The sequence below is a fragment of the Drosophila nasuta genome, chromosome 3, assembly GCF_023558535.2.
Source record: "Drosophila nasuta strain 15112-1781.00 chromosome 3, ASM2355853v1, whole genome shotgun sequence".
NCBI classification, from domain to species: domain Eukaryota; kingdom Metazoa; phylum Arthropoda; class Insecta; order Diptera; family Drosophilidae; genus Drosophila; species Drosophila nasuta.
In genome coordinates, this window is record NC_083457.1 from 46265633 (window position 1) to 46287093 (window position 21461).

At 34.5% G+C, this 21461-nt stretch overlaps 1 protein-coding gene and 1 pseudogene across 1 annotated transcript; both read right to left on the reverse strand.

The window, feature by feature from the left end:
* Window positions 1–14375: 14375 nt before the first annotated feature.
* LOC132792198 (proton-coupled amino acid transporter-like protein CG1139) lies at window positions 14376–16936 on the reverse strand (annotated as a pseudogene).
* A 77-nt stretch (window positions 16937–17013) lies between these two features.
* Window positions 17014–21384, reverse strand: LOC132792197 (proton-coupled amino acid transporter-like protein CG1139). Its single transcript, XM_060801454.1, has 9 exons — window positions 21268–21384; window positions 20778–20876; window positions 20551–20701; window positions 19109–19230; window positions 18817–19043; window positions 18477–18607; window positions 18239–18417; window positions 17995–18170; window positions 17014–17286 (listed from the first exon to the last, which is right to left on the reverse strand). Exons 1-9 carry the CDS (start codon window positions 21270–21272, stop codon window positions 17045–17047), a joined length of 1332 nt encoding a protein of 443 aa, XP_060657437.1. The 5' UTR covers window positions 21273–21384; the 3' UTR covers window positions 17014–17044.
* Between the last annotated feature and the right edge of the window lie 77 nt (window positions 21385–21461).

Genomic DNA, 21461 nt, shown 5'->3' on the forward strand with positions numbered 1-21461 from the left:
CTCTCTCTTTCTCTCGCTGGTCTCTACTTTGTGCTATGTCCTGGCACATGTCCCGCATATTTTAGCACCGCCTCCTGCCATGTGTCAAATATTTGTCGTTAGCTGCCTGCCTGGGCATCCGCCAGCTACTGACTACTCCATTTTTTGCTGATACCCTTTGGTGAGAAAGAATGCGAGGTATGCCAGCACTTAAAGCACAATGTTTAAATGCAAAAGATTTGAAGCTCTTTCTCCGTATTTATTTAAATTTCTTATTACCCTTAAGTCTCTTGCATTAAATCTAACTTGTTTAAAGGGTATTTGCTAGGTTAATACTCCCGCCTCTAATTGCACTCAGTTGTTTTTCCACTTTTTTCGCTCTAGCTGCTGCACACCTGAATGAGTCTCGGAGCTGGCAGGCGCCCGCGGCTGTCGCGGCTGTATCTTCATTTGCCTGGCTGCTCTGTTCATTCCAATGAAGTGGAAATATGTCAACAAGCGACGGAAGTTGGCTTCAGCAATAAAAAAAAAAAACAACAACAACGAGAAGCAGACACTCACACAGACACAAGCAGCAACTCACGCCAAGCGCATTACACATACGACCCGTAGGCGCTGCTAGTTAATGTTGTTAGCCAAGGCAACGCGACGCTGAACTGCCACTGCCGTAGGCCAGATAAAACTAGTTGACATACATAAGAAAGTACTGTGAAAGTATCAATCGGGTATGTACGACTAAGCAAGACAAATAAATAATATATACTTAAGTATAGATAATAACTCTAATATATAATATATTAATAGTCCTTTAAAAAAATCTTTTTATTGGACGAAGAGGGAACTGATAACAGTTAGATGTTTTATACAAGAATACAATACAAATTTAAATTAAAAATAAATGCATGTAAATAAATTAAGTATATGCAATATTGTGTCAGACTATTCCCAATGACATACAAAATAGGGTGAAGATAGAACCATAGAAAATTCAAGATTATTAAAAACAAATACTATTTGTTCATATATAAAATACTTATTTTGTAGAAAAATAAAGTATTGGAATTGGAATTAAGTAAATCGCTTATTAACACCTTAATTATTTGGCACATTATTTATATTACCGCAAAATATTGCCGTTAAACATACTAAACAAATGCGAATATCCGTAAGCTATATATTTTCGTATACTTAATATTTTACTAGATTATTTCCAATGTAAATGATAAGAATTAGGTATAAGATTCATAATAAATACAAATTGTTTTCATTACTTAACAAAATTATGTGAAAGATAATAATTTAATAGGTATCCGAAAATTGCAAATTCTCCAATTTCAAGATGCGTATACGCAATATTGTAGTAGACTATCTCCAATGCAAGAAATAGGAATTATATAAGAAGAAAGTAAAACAAAAATCATTGAAATATCAAGACTATTATTAATAATAATTTTTTTTATTACACAAATTAAAATTAATAAATTTTACTTAAATATAAATTAAAAGAAAAGTTAATTAAAGTAACTATTTCATAAAAGATTTAACGATTAACATATTAGAGCTAGATATAATTACTGAATATGTATATTCGTAATTTATGAATTAATTTATTTTTTCACATTACTTATACGCAGCATTGTAGTGGGCTATTTCCTATTATAGTGATAATAATTAAGAATAACAATATGAATCAAGAATCACAAAAAAATAAATTATTTTACATAATCAAAAAAATGCTGCGAAAGTTAATAATTTAATAGTTATATCCGTGGGCTACAAAGATTTTTGCTCACATTGCCTATACGCAACACTGTAATAGGCTATTCCCCATTGAAGTGATAATAATGATAATGATAATGTGAACCAAGAGAAAGTTAATAATTTAATAGTTATATCCGTGAGCTACAAATATATTTGCTCACATTGCGTATACGCAACATTGTAGTAGACTATTCCCCATCGAGTTGAGCTGCATTTGAAAGGTATTCGCTTGGCACTTGTGTATTCATTTTAAGCTATATTTAGATAGTGATTCATGATAATGAGAGCGTATGTGATTGCACATATCGGAGTGCTCTGATTTTACATTCTCGCAGTTTGTCACGGGGGCGTCTAAAAATTGCATTGCACGGCCTGAACTTCCTGTTGTCCTGCTTGCTACCCAACAATCCAGCCAGCAATTGTTGTTGTTCCCTCGCATTCCCAAATAAAGGAAGTGTTTGCTCCTTGTCGCTGTCGTCGTTTGCTGTTGTTGCCGCACTTCCGTTGCGCGCTGTTTAACTTTTTGTGTGCAGTGACATGCGCGCCCATAAATTCGCCCTCGAAAAAGCAACAACTAAAACTGAAACTGAAATAACTGGCACAAGATTTGTTACACTTTTCTAGCTGCTTTGCTGCTGGCCAGCGAAGTGTTCTCCTACTCTCTCAGTCGCAGTCTTAATGCTGACCTTCCATTTGCTTACTTATATTTTAGCTTGGCATTTGCTAGTTTGCCATTTATCTTTGGCTTTATGCCAAACACAAGCCTGGCACGGAAATGCTGCTTATTTGTAAAGAGTTACAATGCCATTTTCCCTCATATCCTCATATCCTTTTACACAGGACCAGAACGTGGTCAGATGACCTGCAGTAAACTGTGTGAGTTTATCATCGAAATAAGGAAGGGGGGAAATGGGGAGGAGAAATTCCCCATATTTCAGCACACTTCATTAGGCTTTGCTTGCTGGTTAGGCGACTCATTAAAACGCATTTAGCATTTAGCATTTGGTTATTGGATTTCCCTCGCTGCAGTTGGAATTAAATTGAAATTAGAAAACACAAAAAAGATCTGTTTTGTTGTTGTCTGCGGCGACCACAAAATGTTAAAACAATGGCGCATTATTCAATTAGTGTGTGCGAGCGAGTAAACAAATAATATTATGCCAAGAGCCTCTCGCTGGCACACAACCAAAATAATTACAGTTGCAAAATAAGCGTGAAACTGGAGCACATATGCACACAGTCTCTAATACAAGCACCTGTTTCGACCATGTTTGTCTCCAATGGTAATTAAATATGGCTTATAATTTATAATTCGCTGCTCCGAATATGTGCATGCGTCTCTGTGTGTGTATGTGTGTGTGTCAAATGTTACTAAATAGTTAATTGCCCAATTCAAATTATTTCAAATCGCTTTTCCGACAGACAACATTTATTTACATTTTATAAATAGAATTTATTAGCATGGAATGAATGGGAATTTAAAACCGCTTTCACATACACTTGCACAGCTCTTAACAAATTTAAATAATAGCCTATTTATTTTTGACACTATGTGTAATTAATATATGGACAACATATTTATTTAAGGCATGCATGCTAATATAAGTTTATTTAAAACAAAGACTGCTATAATGAACTCCTTCATGTTAATGCTTACTTGTTTAAGCTAAATTTTTTAAATTTATTTTTCAAACTTATCTTAAATCACAATAATTAAAATTTATTTCTGAAACGTCTTAATTTTTTTTTCTTTCATTTTCATTTTACTTTCAATTTGGTTAAACAATTTAGATTCAATTCTAAAATATTTTATTTTGTCAACTGCTCATTTTTAATTTACTTTCAATTTGGTTAAAAAATTTAGATTCAATTTTTAAATATGTTATTTTATTTTGTCAACTGCTCAAATTAAAGGTTAATGAAAAATAAATAAACTCAAAACAAAACTGCAAAAGTAAAAACATTTTATATAGAAATTATTTCTTATTTTGGAACAAATCTATTTAAAATTTTTTAATTATATTTTTGATATTTTTAATTGAATTCGGAATTTTTTTTGTTGTCTTGTGTTCAAACTGCAAAGGTATCCAGCAAAAACAGGTTTACAAATTAGAAGATTGGCAATTTTGGAGATAAACTGTGTAAATTGAATATTTTCTGATGATGTTCTTTGATTTTTGGGCTAGGGACGGAACAATTGTAGAGTGGATAAAAAAAGATCTAAGTATTGATTCACCAAATTTTCCATGAACGGAGCTGTAAAATTAAATGCATTTGAATTTGTGAAACATTTCGTTTAATATATCTTAATTGCATATGCTGAATTTCAATCATATTTCTAATGTAATAAAAATGACTTATTTTTGTCATCTATTCGTAATCGAAATTGATAATAAATAAAAATAAAAACATTGAATATTAATTTCTTAAGCAAATTTGCAAATTTGGAAAGGCATGTTATAAAACATTTCATTCCTTATTCATCGTGCTAAATTTAGAAAAATAATATACTTTTTATATTAATTAGGAATGCTTTTATTTACAATATTTTAAATTTAAATGTGCATTTATTTTTATGTTTACTGTTCTACATAATTTTTTTTATTCATCAACGATGCATAGAAATGAACCTGATGAAAAATATTATTAAATAATTCTTAAAAGTATCATCACGTTTCCAATTCTGATTTGAATATTTCTCCTTGTCAACTAATTATTGTTGATATTTTCTGTGTTGTAAATAAAAAATGTAATTCTCAAAGCAATTTACTACGAATGTAAGCGCATTTTGTGTTATTAAACATTAAATTTGTGAATATGAAATTGCAAAAGTAGTATAAATTATTCTCTTATGAAACGTGCTGTAATTTAATTTTATTTTCCTTTTTTTTTTTTTGCGACAGCAATAACCTTGTGTCCATTTTAGTCCCTGAAGTGTCTGCTGTTCTGTTGTAATCTCTGCGCTCGTTGTGCATAGTCAACGCGTATCAATCAAACATAAATGAGCTTTCAGGCAGATAATTAACTCGCACTCGCTCTGTCTCTGAGTATTTATATGCTCATCTATTATTTCATCATCATTTGCAGTATGTTCCGGTTACACACGGGTTAAGTTGTGGGTTAAACATTCGACATTTGGCTGTGGCTGTGGCTGAAGCAGATTGAAACAAAATATTTGGTACAAACCCACACACACACACACATAAAGTTGTGCCATGTGTTTGTCATGGGCTAATTAGTGGCTGCGGTTTGTTCAAACACACATCGAGACACACATAATGCGAATGGAATATGCAAAAGTGTGTTATGGTAATGCAATCAGAAGGCCAAATGTGAAATATCAAATGAAAATCGATTTGAATGGCCATTAACATGCTTTCGAAATCCCATAACCATAATTATTAATATGCCCAGGATAATGTTAAGTGCACTGCACTGAACTGAACTCAAATGCAACTCATTCCAGAGACTTTTACAAGCATCCCCTCGACGATTTGTCGCCAGTCGGTTGTCTACTGATAGCATTGTCAAATGCTTTCTCTGCTGTGGCTGTGGCTGTCGCTGTGGCTGCGTTATCAGCTCTCTGCTCGCGGGATGTGATGGTGTAAATCTGTTTGGAGCTGCCAAACAAATGGCAAGCAATGCGCACACAATTGCAGGACATTCATCTTGGGCGTCATCTAACAATTGTTCGCTCAATCGGCGACAAAAAAAAAAGAAACGCGCAGCCATGACAAAAGGCAACGAAGAATGGAGACAGAGAAGAAGAACGAATCATGTGAGTACTCGCACTCGCATTTATCGATTGCTGCTCATCAACCACATAGCGCGAGCTCAGCGTTAAGGCCAAAGAAGACATATCCTGCGCTCTTCTTCGCTCTCCTTCTTCGTTCGCCGCAGTCGCTTGCCATTGAGTTATGGCAAACATGCAGCATAAATTATGGGTTTAGGCAAAAGTGCTTGACACCAAACTCTCACCCGCTGCTAAAAGTTGAAGCGTTGACATGCCAAGTGCGGTTCTCCGTCTCCATCTCCCACTTCAGCTCCCACTCCATTGGCATGACATGTCAGTTGCTCATCATGCACGTCAATGTCGCACTGTCGATGACGATGATGATGACGATGACGATGTTGTTGATGACGCTAACTTTCATTGCTTGTCAGTTGAACATTTCAAGCATTTCACTTGCTTCCTCTGGCTATAATATTATTACCACACTATCACAAATACAACACACACATACATACACATAAGCTCACTCACACATACATACGTGACTGCCTGTCAGTCTTCTCGCTCTTTGGCAATTATCCAAAAAAACCATTTTGAGAGCTAAACGCTTTGGCCGCAATTAGGCAAAAATACCAAAAACGAAACCATTTGAAGAGTTTATGGCCGAACGTGCTGATATTTGTATACCCGCTACCCATAAGGAAGAAGGGTATTATCATTTTGTGCCGACAGGAAATGTATGTAATACGCAACAGGATGCATTCTTGATCAGCGTCGACTATGTCCATTTGTTTGTCCGTATGAAAACCTGGATCTCATAGATTTAAAAGAGATATATGTAGCTATAATTTTAAACTGCAAGATCAAGTTTATTTCAAATTTTTGCCAAGCCCGCCTCCGCTTTCGCAAATATAAATGGTATACTTTGACCTATGGTATATTTCGAATATAGTACTTTATCGATATATCAAATGTAGCCTTTTTATGTATATTTAGTATTTTTGTGGTATATTAATTTGACGAAATTTTTTGCTTTAATTGAACATGGGTAGCGATAGAAAACACTCGACTGTAACTTTGTTACTTGTCAGTATTTTTGCAGTATATTTTTTGGTATACCTTAAGAATAATACCGCACTGTTTTGGTTTTTTCTCAAACTGTGTAGCGGGTATCTCACAGTCGAGCACACTCGACTGAAGATTTCTTACTTGTTAGTATTTTTACGGTATATTGTTTGGTATTTTTTAAGAATAACACCGCACTGTTTTACTCTTAATAATATTGCATATTTCGAAAATAGAACTTCATCGATATATCAAATTACCTTTAGTTTTATTTAGTATTTTATAATATATTTATTTGGTATATTTTAAAATGAATACCGAACTATTTTGCTTTCACTCAAACTGTGTAGCGGGTATCTCACAGTCGAGCACACTCGACTGTAGCTTCCTTACTTGTTGGTGGTAGCAATGGGATTATGCTCCATGCCATGGCTATTGACCACATCAAATAGCTGTAAAGACATTAAATACACATGCATAAATAATTTTGGCAAAGCTGCCAAAAATAAAAATCTACCCGTAAAATTGAATTCGAATTGCATGCGAATTTGCGAAATATTTTTCAACAATTTATTTATGCATTTGATTTAACTTTGTTGATTATTTTTCGTTAATTCACTAAGTCTTGTTTGCATTTGATTTTTAGAAATATATTTTTGTAGCTCTTATCTTGACTTTTCTTAATTGAATCATCAATTTTGCATTTATATAAATTTTTATATTTTCAATATTTTTCATCGAGCCTTTTTAAATATTTATAGTTATGGCAATGGCTTTGGCTTTGCCATTCAATTTCAATTATACAATAAATTCAAAGCACTTGCTTTGGCTGTACTTGCAGCTAGCTGAAGATCTAATAAACCTCCCGTGGCGGCAATTCGTTAAATAGCCCACCAAGGGCATACAAATATCGAGGGTCTGTTGTCGAGGCCTTTTTTTTGCTGCTGTCGTGTGCGGCATGGCGTATGATTATTGCGTATACGCAACGGGGTCACTTTAACTTTATGAATTATGCATGGGCGTTTATAACAATTTTTGCGGTGTGCGCCCAGCGAACTGCCTCAATAAAATCTGCGTTTTGGCGCTCATAAATGTTTAACGCACCTGCAGCGACCCAGAGCGTACAGACAGAGCGTACAACAAGCAACGCTCGAGGCAGCTGCTCGACCTTTTTATCTTCCTTCCCCACATATACGTATGTACATACATCTGTGTCTGTTTCGGTTGCTGTTGCTTATCTGTTATCATGCTAAAGCTAAAGCGAAAGCTAAAATGACGGCCACAATTGCGCACGCCGCAGAGGAATATGTCGAGTGGCAGACAGAGAGCGTGAGAGTTGGGGGCGTGGCAGTCGGAGCCCTTTTTTGGCCACATTAGCAACAATCAATGTTTTGAAGCCCGGCGCCTATTTTAGTTTCATGTATTCTCAGCATAAATCACATGCAACAACATGCCAAGCTGCCTGCAGACTCTTTCCCTTTCACTCACTATCCTATTCCTTCCTTCCTCTTCTACACTGAAAAAAAAAGTTGTGAAATTAAGATTTTGCTTTCACTACTAAAAATTATTTGCGTCGCGAACATAAAATTCTTAAAGGTGGAAAACACATCTTGTTATAAGACTTAGTTGATATTAATAAAAATTAATCTATCATATTTTTAACTCTTTGTTGTATTTTGAAGCCTTCGGTATACTTTAGTATTTTTTTGATTATGTATTATATTTTAAGAACAATATCGTATTGTTTTGATTTTTAATGAAAATGGATCACTGTTTTTTTTTTTGTTTCTTTTTATGCCGTTTATTATTGTATTATTTAATAAGCACATTCTTATGAATATTTAACGCTATACGCTCTATATTAACGCTATACTTACAAAGTACTTATCGATCTTCTCTCACAGACTACAGAGAACTGTTCACGACTATGAACGAAAAGACTGAAGACTTGCTAAAAACTATATAGAAATTTTGATAGCTTCGAGAATTGCGTATCCCAATCATATTTTGATAATTTCGCATTTTTAAGATACATAATACATAATAATAATAAAACATTATTTTAATAATTCAATCTTCAAGTAAACTTATTTTAAGAACATAAATGTTTCTCATTACAAAAACTGACTTTTTTCAGTGTACACCTCGTTACCATTGCCATTGCCGGTGTGTTCGTTATTTATTCATAGCCAAACTCTGGCGATGCTGCTCGTCATTGACAGTCAGTCTCGCTCTCTCTCTCTCTCTCTCTGCTCTCTGCTCTCGGTCTGCAGTAGGTGATGATGGGCATTAGGTGGCTGCAGAGTCGCGTCTGCTGCAGAATAAATACAGCGAAAACCTCAACGTAACGAAACGAAACAACCAAAAGCCGCCTGCCACACACAAAACAATACGATGCGACGCTTGTCGTCATTGTTGCCTGATTTTCCACGCGGTCTCTCTGTGTGTGTGTTTTTGTGTGTGTGTATGCTTAGCGTTGCGTAAAATAAATCATTTTGATGCGGCACACACATGCACAGATAGCGGCGGTTCAGTTGTTACAAGCAGCCAAACAAATTGCCAAGAGGCTGCGCGCCTCTGTACTCAGCTTTTTCCCTCATTTGCCATGATGGTTAGTTAGGCTTCCCCACATACTCCCACTCCCACTCCCACTCCACCCCTCTTCGTCTCTCTATCTGCGTCTAAAATTGGTTAAATGAATAAAAATGAATCATTTGCGAGCACGAAAATTAAGCACTTGCCAGGCTAAATGAGCAAATATGCAAACACATTTTGAAAAGCCAAAATGAGTGCAAAAGGTGGAATGGCATGCGATTAGACACTGTGAACACTGTGAACGAGATAAGCTCCTGGGCTTAGTTCTACTCAAATGACTCCCCACTGAATATAGACAAACCCAATTGTACTCCATTTGCCAAATTACAGCTTATTAAAGGCGACAAATGAAACTTGGAGAATTTTTGGCAAAGTACTGAATGCAAATGCCAAGCATTTTCCAATTTAAATAAGACATAATTATAACGATTTATATTTGCGAAGGCTTATACAAAACAAGTTAGAAAGTTACAGTCGAAAGTGCTCGACTGTAAGATACGCGCTACCTAATTTAAATAAATGCTAAATAGTAGTATTATTCATAAAATATTTTCAATAAACTAACTGGAATATACTGAAATATACCTATGGTTATATTTGGTATACCGTAATACTATTACATTTAAAGCATACCTGAATCTAAATATACCGAAGGCTATAGTTGATATATTGATATAGTACATAAATTACCAGATTTTCAGCTAAGCAACCGAATCCATTTTTTGCAATATAAAAATAATTTTGAAATACTTCCACAATTTATATCTGATCGCAACCACATTTTTCGTAATCCTTACATCTTTAATTGCGATTTATTATTACTTGCTATTCGATTTTTTTTCGATATGCAGGTATGCTTTATCTATCTATTATAGTCTATCTATTATAGTAGGCTGTGGGCACCGATCAAGAACATATAATATATACTTTATAGTGTAGGAGTTGCCTCCTTCTGCCTGTTACACAGATTTACTGGAGGCACAAAGATATGCTACCCTACTTTCTTCTATGGGGACGGGTATAAAAATTAATTAGAATACGCTTTTTACCAATTGCCAAAAGGATAAAGACTTTGCAACATAATGAACTCTGACAGAAAATGCAGAATTTCAGTAAAATGTGCTTAGTCTCTGACAATTTAAAATCTGCACAATTTTGCGCAACAACTTTCATTGTAAATTGATGCGAAGCACATAAAATATATGTATTGTTTGCAACTTTTTAAACGATTTTAATATAAATCTCAGTTTGCGTGCGCCACAAAGTATGCAACACAAATTTTCGACTGCAACGCGAAAAATTCGAGAACGTTGCGAACAGCGAGCGCGCCAACAACAAACAATAGCTGCAAATTTGTTGAATATGCCAGCAATATTCAACACTGTTTGTTCGACATATAGTAAACAGCTATATAATATATATATGTATATTAAGTATACGTATAAATTACGTGCAAACTGTTTGCTGAAAACACTATGAATAAGCGAAAGAGAGAGAGGGAGAGAGAGGGAAGGAGCATAGATAGACGGATAGATAGATTGATGTATTTCTATGGCAATAAATGAGTTTTGATCAAACAAGCTTGCAAATTGAACAATCTGTGCTGCGTGTAACATGTATATAATATTGTACCAGCTGCCAGGGTAAATTTAATGCAAAGCTGAATGAAATTGAAATGAAATATTGCTGAAACGAAGGGAACGCGTATTCAGGCCATTTTCTAATTAACTTTTACGCATACATTTTGTTGCGTGGGCCGAGCCGTGTAGATCTTTTCAGTTTCATCATCAAATGCAATGACCATGTGTTTACCTAGCATTGTGCGTAATTCAATTTCCCTCCCATCAGAGACGAGAAGAAACGGCGCCCAACTGCCCGGAAACACTAAAAGCTCGCGCCGTCAACTGAGAGGGAAGGAGGCCAACTTTGCGCTGCCCTGCACAAATATAATTAAAATGCTCAAACGGCAAATGACTCGAATGCCAACGCAATGTCGAATGGCAATAGCAAAACACAAAAACTCAACAGGCCAAACAAGTAAACTTGTCATTTAATTTGCCTCACAGAGCTCAAAGAAAAGTGATTCTATGGGTGGGAGGAAACGCTCTGCTCCCTTTTCTGAAAGGCAGAAGCAGGTCTTTGATTCCCATCTATTTAAATTGTCAGCAGCTGTGGCGGAAATTTAAGCGCAGCAGCAGCAACAAAAAGGGAGGCAGAGAGTTGCACTCTTTGAATGCTTTGCAGACTGCGAGCTGACTGCAATTCCTATTTTGTTGCCATTTTTAAAACGAATGTTGTGTTATTTCCGTCAAAAGAGTAATTAAACGTACAAAGCAAAACGGCAATTCAACACACGCCGCAGCGAGGGCAGCTCAAGCAGTTGACCATTCAAAGCTATGTGTGTGTGAAGTTGCTTCGCTTGCAAGCAACCCTCGTTATACCCTTTACCCATAGGGTCAAAGGGTATTATAGCTTTATGCCTGTACTATAATTATACCACATATAATCTTTAGTACATTTTTAGTAATTTTGCTGTATACTAAGTTGGTAAATTTTTAATTTAATACTGCACTGTTCAGCTTTTATTCATATGGTATATTTCAAATGTAGTACTTCAGCGTTATATCAAATAGGACTTACGGTATACTTTTAGTATTTTTGCGGTACATTAATTAGGTATATTTTAAAAGTAATGTTGCACTATTTTACTTTTATTCGTATGGTATTCTAGTATATTCTGTATATTTGTCATCTGCATATTTTTAGTATTTTATGTCATATTAATATGGTATATTTTGAAATTAATATCACACAGTTCCAGTTTTATAAATATGGTATATATTGCAAATATAGTACTTAATCGATTCGGTATATTTTTAGTATTTTGTGGTATATTGTTTAGTATATTTTAATTAATGCAATATTTCAAATGGCATTCGGCATATTAATTTGGTATATTAATACTGCACTGTTTTGCTTTTATTGACAATGGGTACCGGGTATCTCACAGTCCAGCATACTTGACCGTAGGTTTCTTACTTGTTTTTGGCTTCTGCTTATGGCCGCCAGGCATTGCCATTGCCAATGCACATTGCAATGTAACATTACAAGGGTCGACAGAGAAGACAACGTGTGAGGAGCAGCAGCAGCAGCAGCTGGAGACAAGGGAGCAAAAGCAATGTCGACAGGAACCTGTGTTCAAAACATTGTAAATAAAATGCGCCAGAGCAACGTCTGCTCAGAAATTCGGTAGAAGAAAGAGAGAGAGGAGGGGCAACATACTATACACAGAGACAGTAAAGCCATTCTGACCTGCGGGCGCTTTTGTGTTAATTGCGGTTGCATTTAATTACAGTTCGTTGCATTTGCAGCAGCAGCAACAGCAGCACGTGACCATGTCTGACGCGTCTGTCTGACTATCAGCACCATCAGCTGCAGGGCGAATTTGTCGGACAAGGTAGAAAGACGCCTGCATACTTCAGCAGCAACTTGCCACATTTGCCGCAAAGTTTAGCTTTTAATTAAAGTTAAAAAGAATTTCGACTCGCCTCGACTCGCCTCGACTCGCTTCGACTGCTGGACTGCTCGACTTTTGACCCCGTTTTCGACGGCACTGTTGCTGCTGTCATGACCATTGGCTTGTACACAGGCAGGCGGCAGGCGTGGCAATAATTAGCAGGCCATACCGAATAAACAGACCAAATGGGCCAAATACAGCAGCAAAACCAGCGGCCAAATGACATATGCAGGCCACAAGCGGCATGATTTGCATAAGCCACATGGCGAGGCAAACGCTAGATTACGCATACGCCACATGCACCGAACCGAACTCAACTGAACTGTGCCACGACACGCTGCATGCGCTCAATTATGAGTGCACCCAATCCACCCCCACGCCCCCATTCACTATCAGTATTAGCATTTAACGGCAAACATTAGGCATCGAGGGAAACGTTAATAATGTCCATGCTGCGCTAGTTCAAGAAGAGCAATATCATCAGAGCAGCAAATTATCGTAATGCACATTAAAACCAAACAGAAAACACACCATTCACATTGTCGGTAAGTATAATTCACATTAATGGTTGCACATTGCTTTATCTATAATTTTATGGTATTCAAATACCTAATAAGCTACTAATCAACATTAATGCATTTCTTATTATATCTTAATTTTATACTACATGCATTTGTCATCAATTATTTAATGTGAAACTCAAATAAGATGTCATCTATAATCTTTGTAGTCTCCAATTACCTACCAAACTTAGAATTTTGTCTTTATTGTCTTTCTTTTGGAAGTGATTAAGTAATTAAAATTTAACTCCAACTAGATACGTTGATTACGATATGAACTGATCAACCTATAATTTTCAGGTGTACAAATATCTGTCAAACTCATAACTCTGGAAATATTATCTTCATAATTTTTTGTATCATATTTTCTCTACATTTAATTGCTTTATATATCTTTACACAATGTTTAACCCAAACTTAATGCTTATGATACAATTTGGCAGAAAAACAGCTTATAAATAACTTAATCCTACTAAATAAATGTACATAAATGTTAGATGAACCCTAAGTTGAACAAATTATTGACATTATATCTGCATTTGATTGCAACATAAAATTTAATATTTTTCCCGAAGTAACTTAACAAATAAATGCATTTCTTAGTCTATAATTTACAGTTTTCGAAATATCTTACAAACCCAAATCTATGCATTATTTATTATGTTCTTATGTTTATATTAAATTTACATTGACTAACTATTTCATAGTTAACTCGAACTAGATACTTTCACTAATAAATAACATAGTTGTTTACCTAATCATGTTTAATCACCCAGGAGTTATTATTGCTAGCTATATTACGAGTATATCTATATATATTGAAATATATAACCAATTAAGGCGCAGAACTTATTACCATTACAAATGCATTTAATTGATATATAGCATACTTAATCAATTTCGCAAATTTGATGATTTTATTAAATAATACACTGCTCTAGCGAATCTATAATTTTGAAATATACAAAACAGATAAGAAAATCAATAAGTTGATCTCTGTTTTCTTGTCTTATCAATAAGTATAATTTATTTGATTTATCTCTATATTGAATTTATAACTACTACTATATATTCATTCACTTATTAATAATATTGTTCCTGAATGATGAATAATATTCTATTTTATTTAAACTAAATGCTTTAACTAAATTAATATATAAGAAACTGATAAGAAATCTATATTTTATTGTATATCAGAATGTCGATGAGATATTAGAAAGGAAATTTTGTACTTTGTCTCTACATTCAATTCCTACCTACTCGAACTTGTTGCTTGCATTTATAAATACATTGCATTGCAAAATCTATAAAGTTAAAAAATATATATCCAATTGTCTAAACAAACTCATATCTCTGCCTTATTGCAGGCATATGTATCAATAATCTCTTCGACACTGACAAAAGTACCCACAAAACCGCCGAAAGCGCCGAACATAAATAGCAATATGTTAATCACCAGCTTATACTTTAGACGCCCGTAACCCTGTTCGTATTGAATACAGATTTGCAGCAAAGCCGGGCACATAAGTCCCAATATAGAGAGACATAATGCTCCGACCAGCGACAAGAAGAGTCCAAGATCCGGTATGGCAACCGCAGCAAGAACTGAAATTTAACAATTAATACAATTCAATTTAAACATTAAAATTAATTTAAGTGACTTACATGTTAGAATCACAATTACTGCGCGCATAATGAGTTCGTATCTCGTATGTTTGGGATTCATCTGGGAAATGTTTAATCAAATACTTGTTCCAAATAATGTTGGCCGCAACATAACCCTGCAATGCATATGAAATATATGTTGTGACTGCAAATAATATCTTCACACACTGCGGCAAGCTACATAGAGAGAAAAAAAAACATGTAACGTATACGTAATATTTTTTGACTGCGCTCCTTACATGTCTGTTTGTGGTATGTTGAGTGTGACGCTGCCCAATACCTCATTACCGTACCTCCAATAGCCAAAGAACCCGATTGTTGCATACAAAGTCAGCACAATGGCCATGCCCCAGTTCATGATGCCACACGGGGTAACATATGACTTTGGTGTGGCCATATTCTCTTCAATAGCTAAGATCTGAAAGAAGTTAGTCATAGTACAAAGAAAGAACTAATTAATAATTAAAATTAAACTTACCACGCCCACAGCTTCTAAAGCAAAGAGAACAGTACCGAAAAAAGACGGGCATTTGTCTGATATCCACAAGCATTTCTCGTTCACTTAAAGGAGGCAACTCAGTGCAAATATAATACATAACAATGGATAGACCTTTAGGCAAGATATAAATATTTATGGTTTAGTAAGCAAAACTTATAGTAAACAAACTAAATAATATGATATCAGCAATAGTGGCTTGAAATTTTAAAATGATTATATAAAAACTTGCGAATTGTAAAAGCTTAACATCTTATATTATAAATCAAAATTAAAAAACTTATTTTGACTTTTTTTTACGAAAATATTGTAATAAAATTTTTATGAAATGCATTAACCAAACATTTGGTGGCTTACCATTTCTGCGGATAAGAATTTGATTTATTATTTTATTTGTTGAAATTAAAGCTAATAACTTATAAAAATTGATAGTATTGCTATGTAAAATTCAACGCTTGTACCACAGACATTTGTTCCATTTAAAGTTAATCGATAATACTTAAAATTTATGTCATTATCATTATATATAATTTTGCATGGATGCCATTCTACTCTTATTTAATCAATTCGTAAACTGCTTCGAGTATCTACTGTATTTAGTTTGTAGTAAAGTAGATAAAAATTCCCAAATTTAACTTACCGAAAAGGAGCAGAATATTGGCAGCCGCACAAAAGGGAGCGAGTAACTTGAGATTCCTGATGCTAAAGATGAGTAAAAGCGGAATAACCAGAAAGCACATGTGAGTGCGAACTGGCCACACGATGAGATTATGGTCGACAACCTGTTTGATGTTGCTCGCCATAAACACCACATAAATGCAACAGATGCCATAATGATAGAAGGCCAGAAATCCATCCACTATCGGGCTAGGAGTGAGTTTAAAATTCAGTTTAAAGAGAGATAAAATTAGCGACTTACGTGGCAAGTGGAATCAAGCATTGAAATATGGGCGGACCCTCCTTTAAACCAATTTCCATGCACTCCGAGTAGCTGATGTAGGGCACTCGCTTGCGCTTACATAGAATATACATGGATCCGAGCTGCAAAAAAATAGAATTTAAAACCAATTTAATAGCAAACTAGAGAACTTACTAAAATGTGGAGACAATATAGAGCTATGCAGCCAAGGATCACAGTCGAGATGCTACCATTCAAATACCCAGCATGGGCGAAAGCATTGGGCATGGCCAGCACTCCAGTGCCAACTGAAGCCTTCAAGAAATGCACCATCGTTTGCCAATTGCTGGACGGGAATTATATAGGATAAGGCTGTTTATAACGGATTTTTTACGTACTTTGTGGGTTTCTTAACATCGCGATGCTCGTGGGGATCATAATCATCATTAGAATCATTCCTAAAATTGAAATTACAAATTTTATTTTAGAAAAGTATTTACGGATCTGCTTCTGTCGTCTTGTCATTATTGAATTAAATGCTGGCGTGTCTACTCACTTCATAATAACTTAAAATTTAGAGTAATAACGATAAAATAACTAAAGAATTTAATTCAAATGGAGCATCGAAATAAAACAAAAATTTTATTCAGTTTTCAAAATATATTTTAATTCATAAAAATGAGAATAAACAAAACGAAAAACCTACTAATTTTTTTACATTTACTCATTCGCCACAGTGCTTAAAATATTGCTAAGTAACTAACATAAATTAATTCTAAGACAAAGCCTCCACAATATCGACGATGCTAACATAGGTGCCGACAATTCCACCAAAGAAACCGAAGATTAACAACAACATATTGATCACCAGTCTGATGTGAAAAGGTCCATAACCCTGTTCGTATTGTACACAAATCTGCAGCAAAGCCGGAAAGATCAGGCCCAGGATAGAGAGGCAGAAAGATCCCACGAGGGATAGGAACAGGGAAAGATCCGGAATGGCAATGGCACACAAGACTAGATAATAGATAATAGATAATAGATAATAGATAATAGATAATAGATAATAGATAATAGATAATAGATAATAGATAATAGATAATAGATAATAGATAATAGATAATAGATAATAGATAATAGATAATAGATAATAGATAATAGATAATAGATAATAGATAATAGATAATAGATAATAGATAATAGATAATAGATAATAGATAATAGATAATAGATAATAGATAATAGATAATAGATAATAGATAATAGATAATAGATAATAGATAATAGATAATAGATAATAGATAATAGATAATAGATAATAGATAATAGATAATAGATAATAGATAATAGATAATAGATAATAGATAATAGATAATAGATAATAGATAATAGATAATAGATAATAGATAATAGATAATAGATAATAGATAATAGATAATAGATAATAGATAATAGATAATAGATAATAGATAATAGATAATAGATAATAGATAATAGATAATAGATAATAGATAATAGATAATAGATAATAGATAATAGATAATAGATAATAGATAATAGATAATAGATAATAGATAATAGATAATAGATAATAGATAATAGATAATAGATAATAGATAATAGATAATAGATAATAGATAATAGATAATAGATAATAGATAATAGATAATAGATAATAGATAATAGATAATAGATAATAGATAATATATAGTAGATAGTACTTACAAGTGAGCAGCACAATCACAGCTCGAAAAAGGAGCTCATAGAGCGTATGCTTGGATATGTCCTTAATGCGTTTGCTTAGATACTTGCTCCACAAGATGTGTGCTGTGACATAACCTTGAAGCGCATAAGAAATGTATGTAGTGATGGCAAAGAAGATCTTCACCACTTGCGCCATGCTGCGGGAGAGAGCGACAAAATTATATGTATTACTATGCGTATGAGTAATATTGTGAATAAAGCTTACACTTCCGTCTGTGGTATGTTTAAGGTAACGCTGCCCAATGCCTCATCACCATATTTCCAGTAGCCAAAGAATCCAAGGAACACATACAAGCTCAACACAATGGCCATGCCCCAGTTCATGATGCCACACGGCGTCACGTAGGCACGAGGTGTTGCCATGTTCTCCTCAATAGCCAAGATCTAACGGAAGCAATGCACAGATAACAATTGCAATTGCTGTTAATGGCAGTTAAACTTACCACGCCCACCGCTTCCAGTGCAAAAAGCACAGTGCCAAAAAATGTAGGAAACTTTTTGTAATCTTCAAAGGCTTCCCGTTCACTGAGCGGTGGTAAATCCGTACAAATATAATACAGTACAATTCCAAAGCCTAAGGTAGTAAACAAAATTCTTGTAATTATCAAAATAATGTCATAAAGTAATATAAAAGTGTTATTAAAAATTTCCAAGCCAATTGAAGGTAGATCAATGGGTGACGTAATCAGTTTAAACTCTATTTTTACGACTATAATAATAGTACTTCATTTAGTGATCGAAAACATATTTATGACTAAAACAAATACTTTAATCTTAACTCACCCACAAAGAGCAACAAATTGGCAGCACTAGAAAATGGCGCAAGTAGTTTGAGATTTCTTATGCTAAAGATCAGCAAAAGTGGCACGATCAGCAAGCACATGTGCAAGCGTACATCCCATACGACGACGTATTCATCAAACAGCTGCTTGATGCTCTCCGCAATAAAAACGACGTAAACGCAGCAGATGCCGAAGTGATAGAAAGCCAAAAAACCATCCACAAAAGGACTGAGAGAGAGAAATACAAAATGGTTGATAAGATAATTAAGATATGAATGCAACAATTGACTCACGTGGCAATTGGAGCCAGACAGCGTAAAAAAGGTGGACCTTGCTGCAGACCTAGTTTCATGGCTTCCGAGAAGCTGACGTAGGGCACTCGCTGACGTTTGCATAACAAATACATGCAGCTGATCTGATAAGTAAACGGAAGTAATAAAAAGATTATTGACAATAAAAAGACAAATTTATTATCTCCATGTACATCGAAAAGAGATTATATCTATCTAACTTTATCTAGCTACATGTGCACTTATCGATTGCTGATAAAAATATTTAAATATGTACTTTATCTACTTGTTAAAGTGTGATTATTGAATAGTACAGATTCTGCACTTAATGTAAAACATGATTAAAATGAATATATACTTTTGGATGTGCAAAAGAAGTACAACAATTTTTTCTAAATGAGTTTTAATTTATAATTTGTGTTACGATAATAAGTAAATTTAGTGAATAAAAGTATTGGCAAATAAAAACATAAAAATACATAAAAATATATAACAAATAAAGTGTGCAGTTTTTTGGTATAAAAGTAAAGTGTCTAAAGTACAGGTTCTACACATGAGAAATGTGTACATAAGTGAAGTCAATAAAGTTTAGATCGACATTATTAATTTCTAAAACGTAGTTTAATAAATTGTAAATAAATAAAAAAGAACATTTTTTTTTATACCCGCTACCCATAGGGTAGAAGGGTATTATAACTTTGTGCCGGCAGGAAATGTATGTAACAGGTAGAAGGAGGCATCTCCGACCCTATAAAGTATATATATTCTTGATCAGCGTCAACAGCCGAGACGATATAGCCATGTCCGTCTGTCCGTCTGTGTGTCTGTCCGTCCGTCCGTATGAACACCTAGATCTCAGAGACTATAAGAGATAGAGCTATAGTTTTTTTTCGACAACATTTGTTATGTTTGCACGCAGATCAAGTTTGTTTCAAATTTTTGCCACGCCCACTTCCGCCCCCGCAAAACAAAAAAATCGAATAACAAGCGTAATTTTAAAGCTAGAGTTCCGAATTTTGGTATATATAATAACTACTATAGTAGTTATGATTTCTGAAAATTTGGTTGCGATCAGATAAAAATTGTCGAAGTTATAAAAGAAATATTTTTGTATGGGCAAAAACGCCTACTTACTAGGGGTCTTAGTTGCTTTGGCTGACAATCTGGTATATTGTGCCGTCTATGGTATATTTTGAATGCGGTACTATGTCGATATACCAAATATACCATTTGGTATATTTTTAGTATTTTTGCAGTATATTCGGTATATTTTGAGAAAATACAGCAAATTATATTTATTTTATTCAAAATGGGTAGCGGGTATCTCACAGTCGAGTACACTCGACTGTAGCTTTCTTACTTGTTTTTTAATACAAGCGTAAACAAAGTGAATAAAATTGAACTATGCATTACAATTTTCCACAATTTTGAGCAAGTCAACTTACCAATATGTGCAGACAGTAAAGAGCCAGCCCACCAATGATCAGAGTCAAGATAATACCATTCACATAACCCGCATGAGCAAAAGCACTTGGCATAGCCAGCACTCCAGTGCCAATGGACGCCTTCAAAAAGTGGGCAAATGTTTGCCAGTTGCTTAAAAAATAAAAGAAAGTAAAGATCATGGAGATAATTCTATTTTTGTAGATGCCAATTATGTTATGTTTCTTACTTTGTGGGATTTTTCACATTGCGATGCTTGTGGGGATCGTAATCATCTGATATGGTTGGCTTCGTGGGGTACACCATGGACTCATTTTTGATATCGGCTCTAAGATAAGCATTTAATTCACATTAGTTTGGATTTTTACAACACCCATTAATCGAGAGCGTCATTATGTCAGATTGCGTGTGTTGATTTTATTGCCCTCAAGGAACAAAACAGTTGTTAAACTTTATTATCGGAGGTAATCAGTATATACTGCTGTGGCAGTACATACAGCTTACAGTGTTAATTGCTAATGTCTTTTATGGAAGGTTGTTGTCATTAACTAACATAGCAAACGAAAGACAGCAGCAATTGTTCTACCAAAAAATAATAATATACGAGAACAAACAACTCGAAGAGCTGACTCTTTGTCTGTCGCTTCTGTCATCTCTGTTTGCTCATCAGTTAGCTAAGAGTTTGTGACTTAATGACTTGAGTTGTTTAATTTACTCACTGCATTGTCAGCTACTCGACTGCACATAAATCGTTTATCACACACAAGATAAAAATGTAGACTAGGATTAACAGCGAGGATCACGAGTATTTCTGGAGGCACAACCGAGCGAGGAGACCGACGAGCAGCTACTAAATTGCAAATGCACGTCGAAGTAGCTTAATGCCTGTGAAATGTGCACAACTCTAATCTAG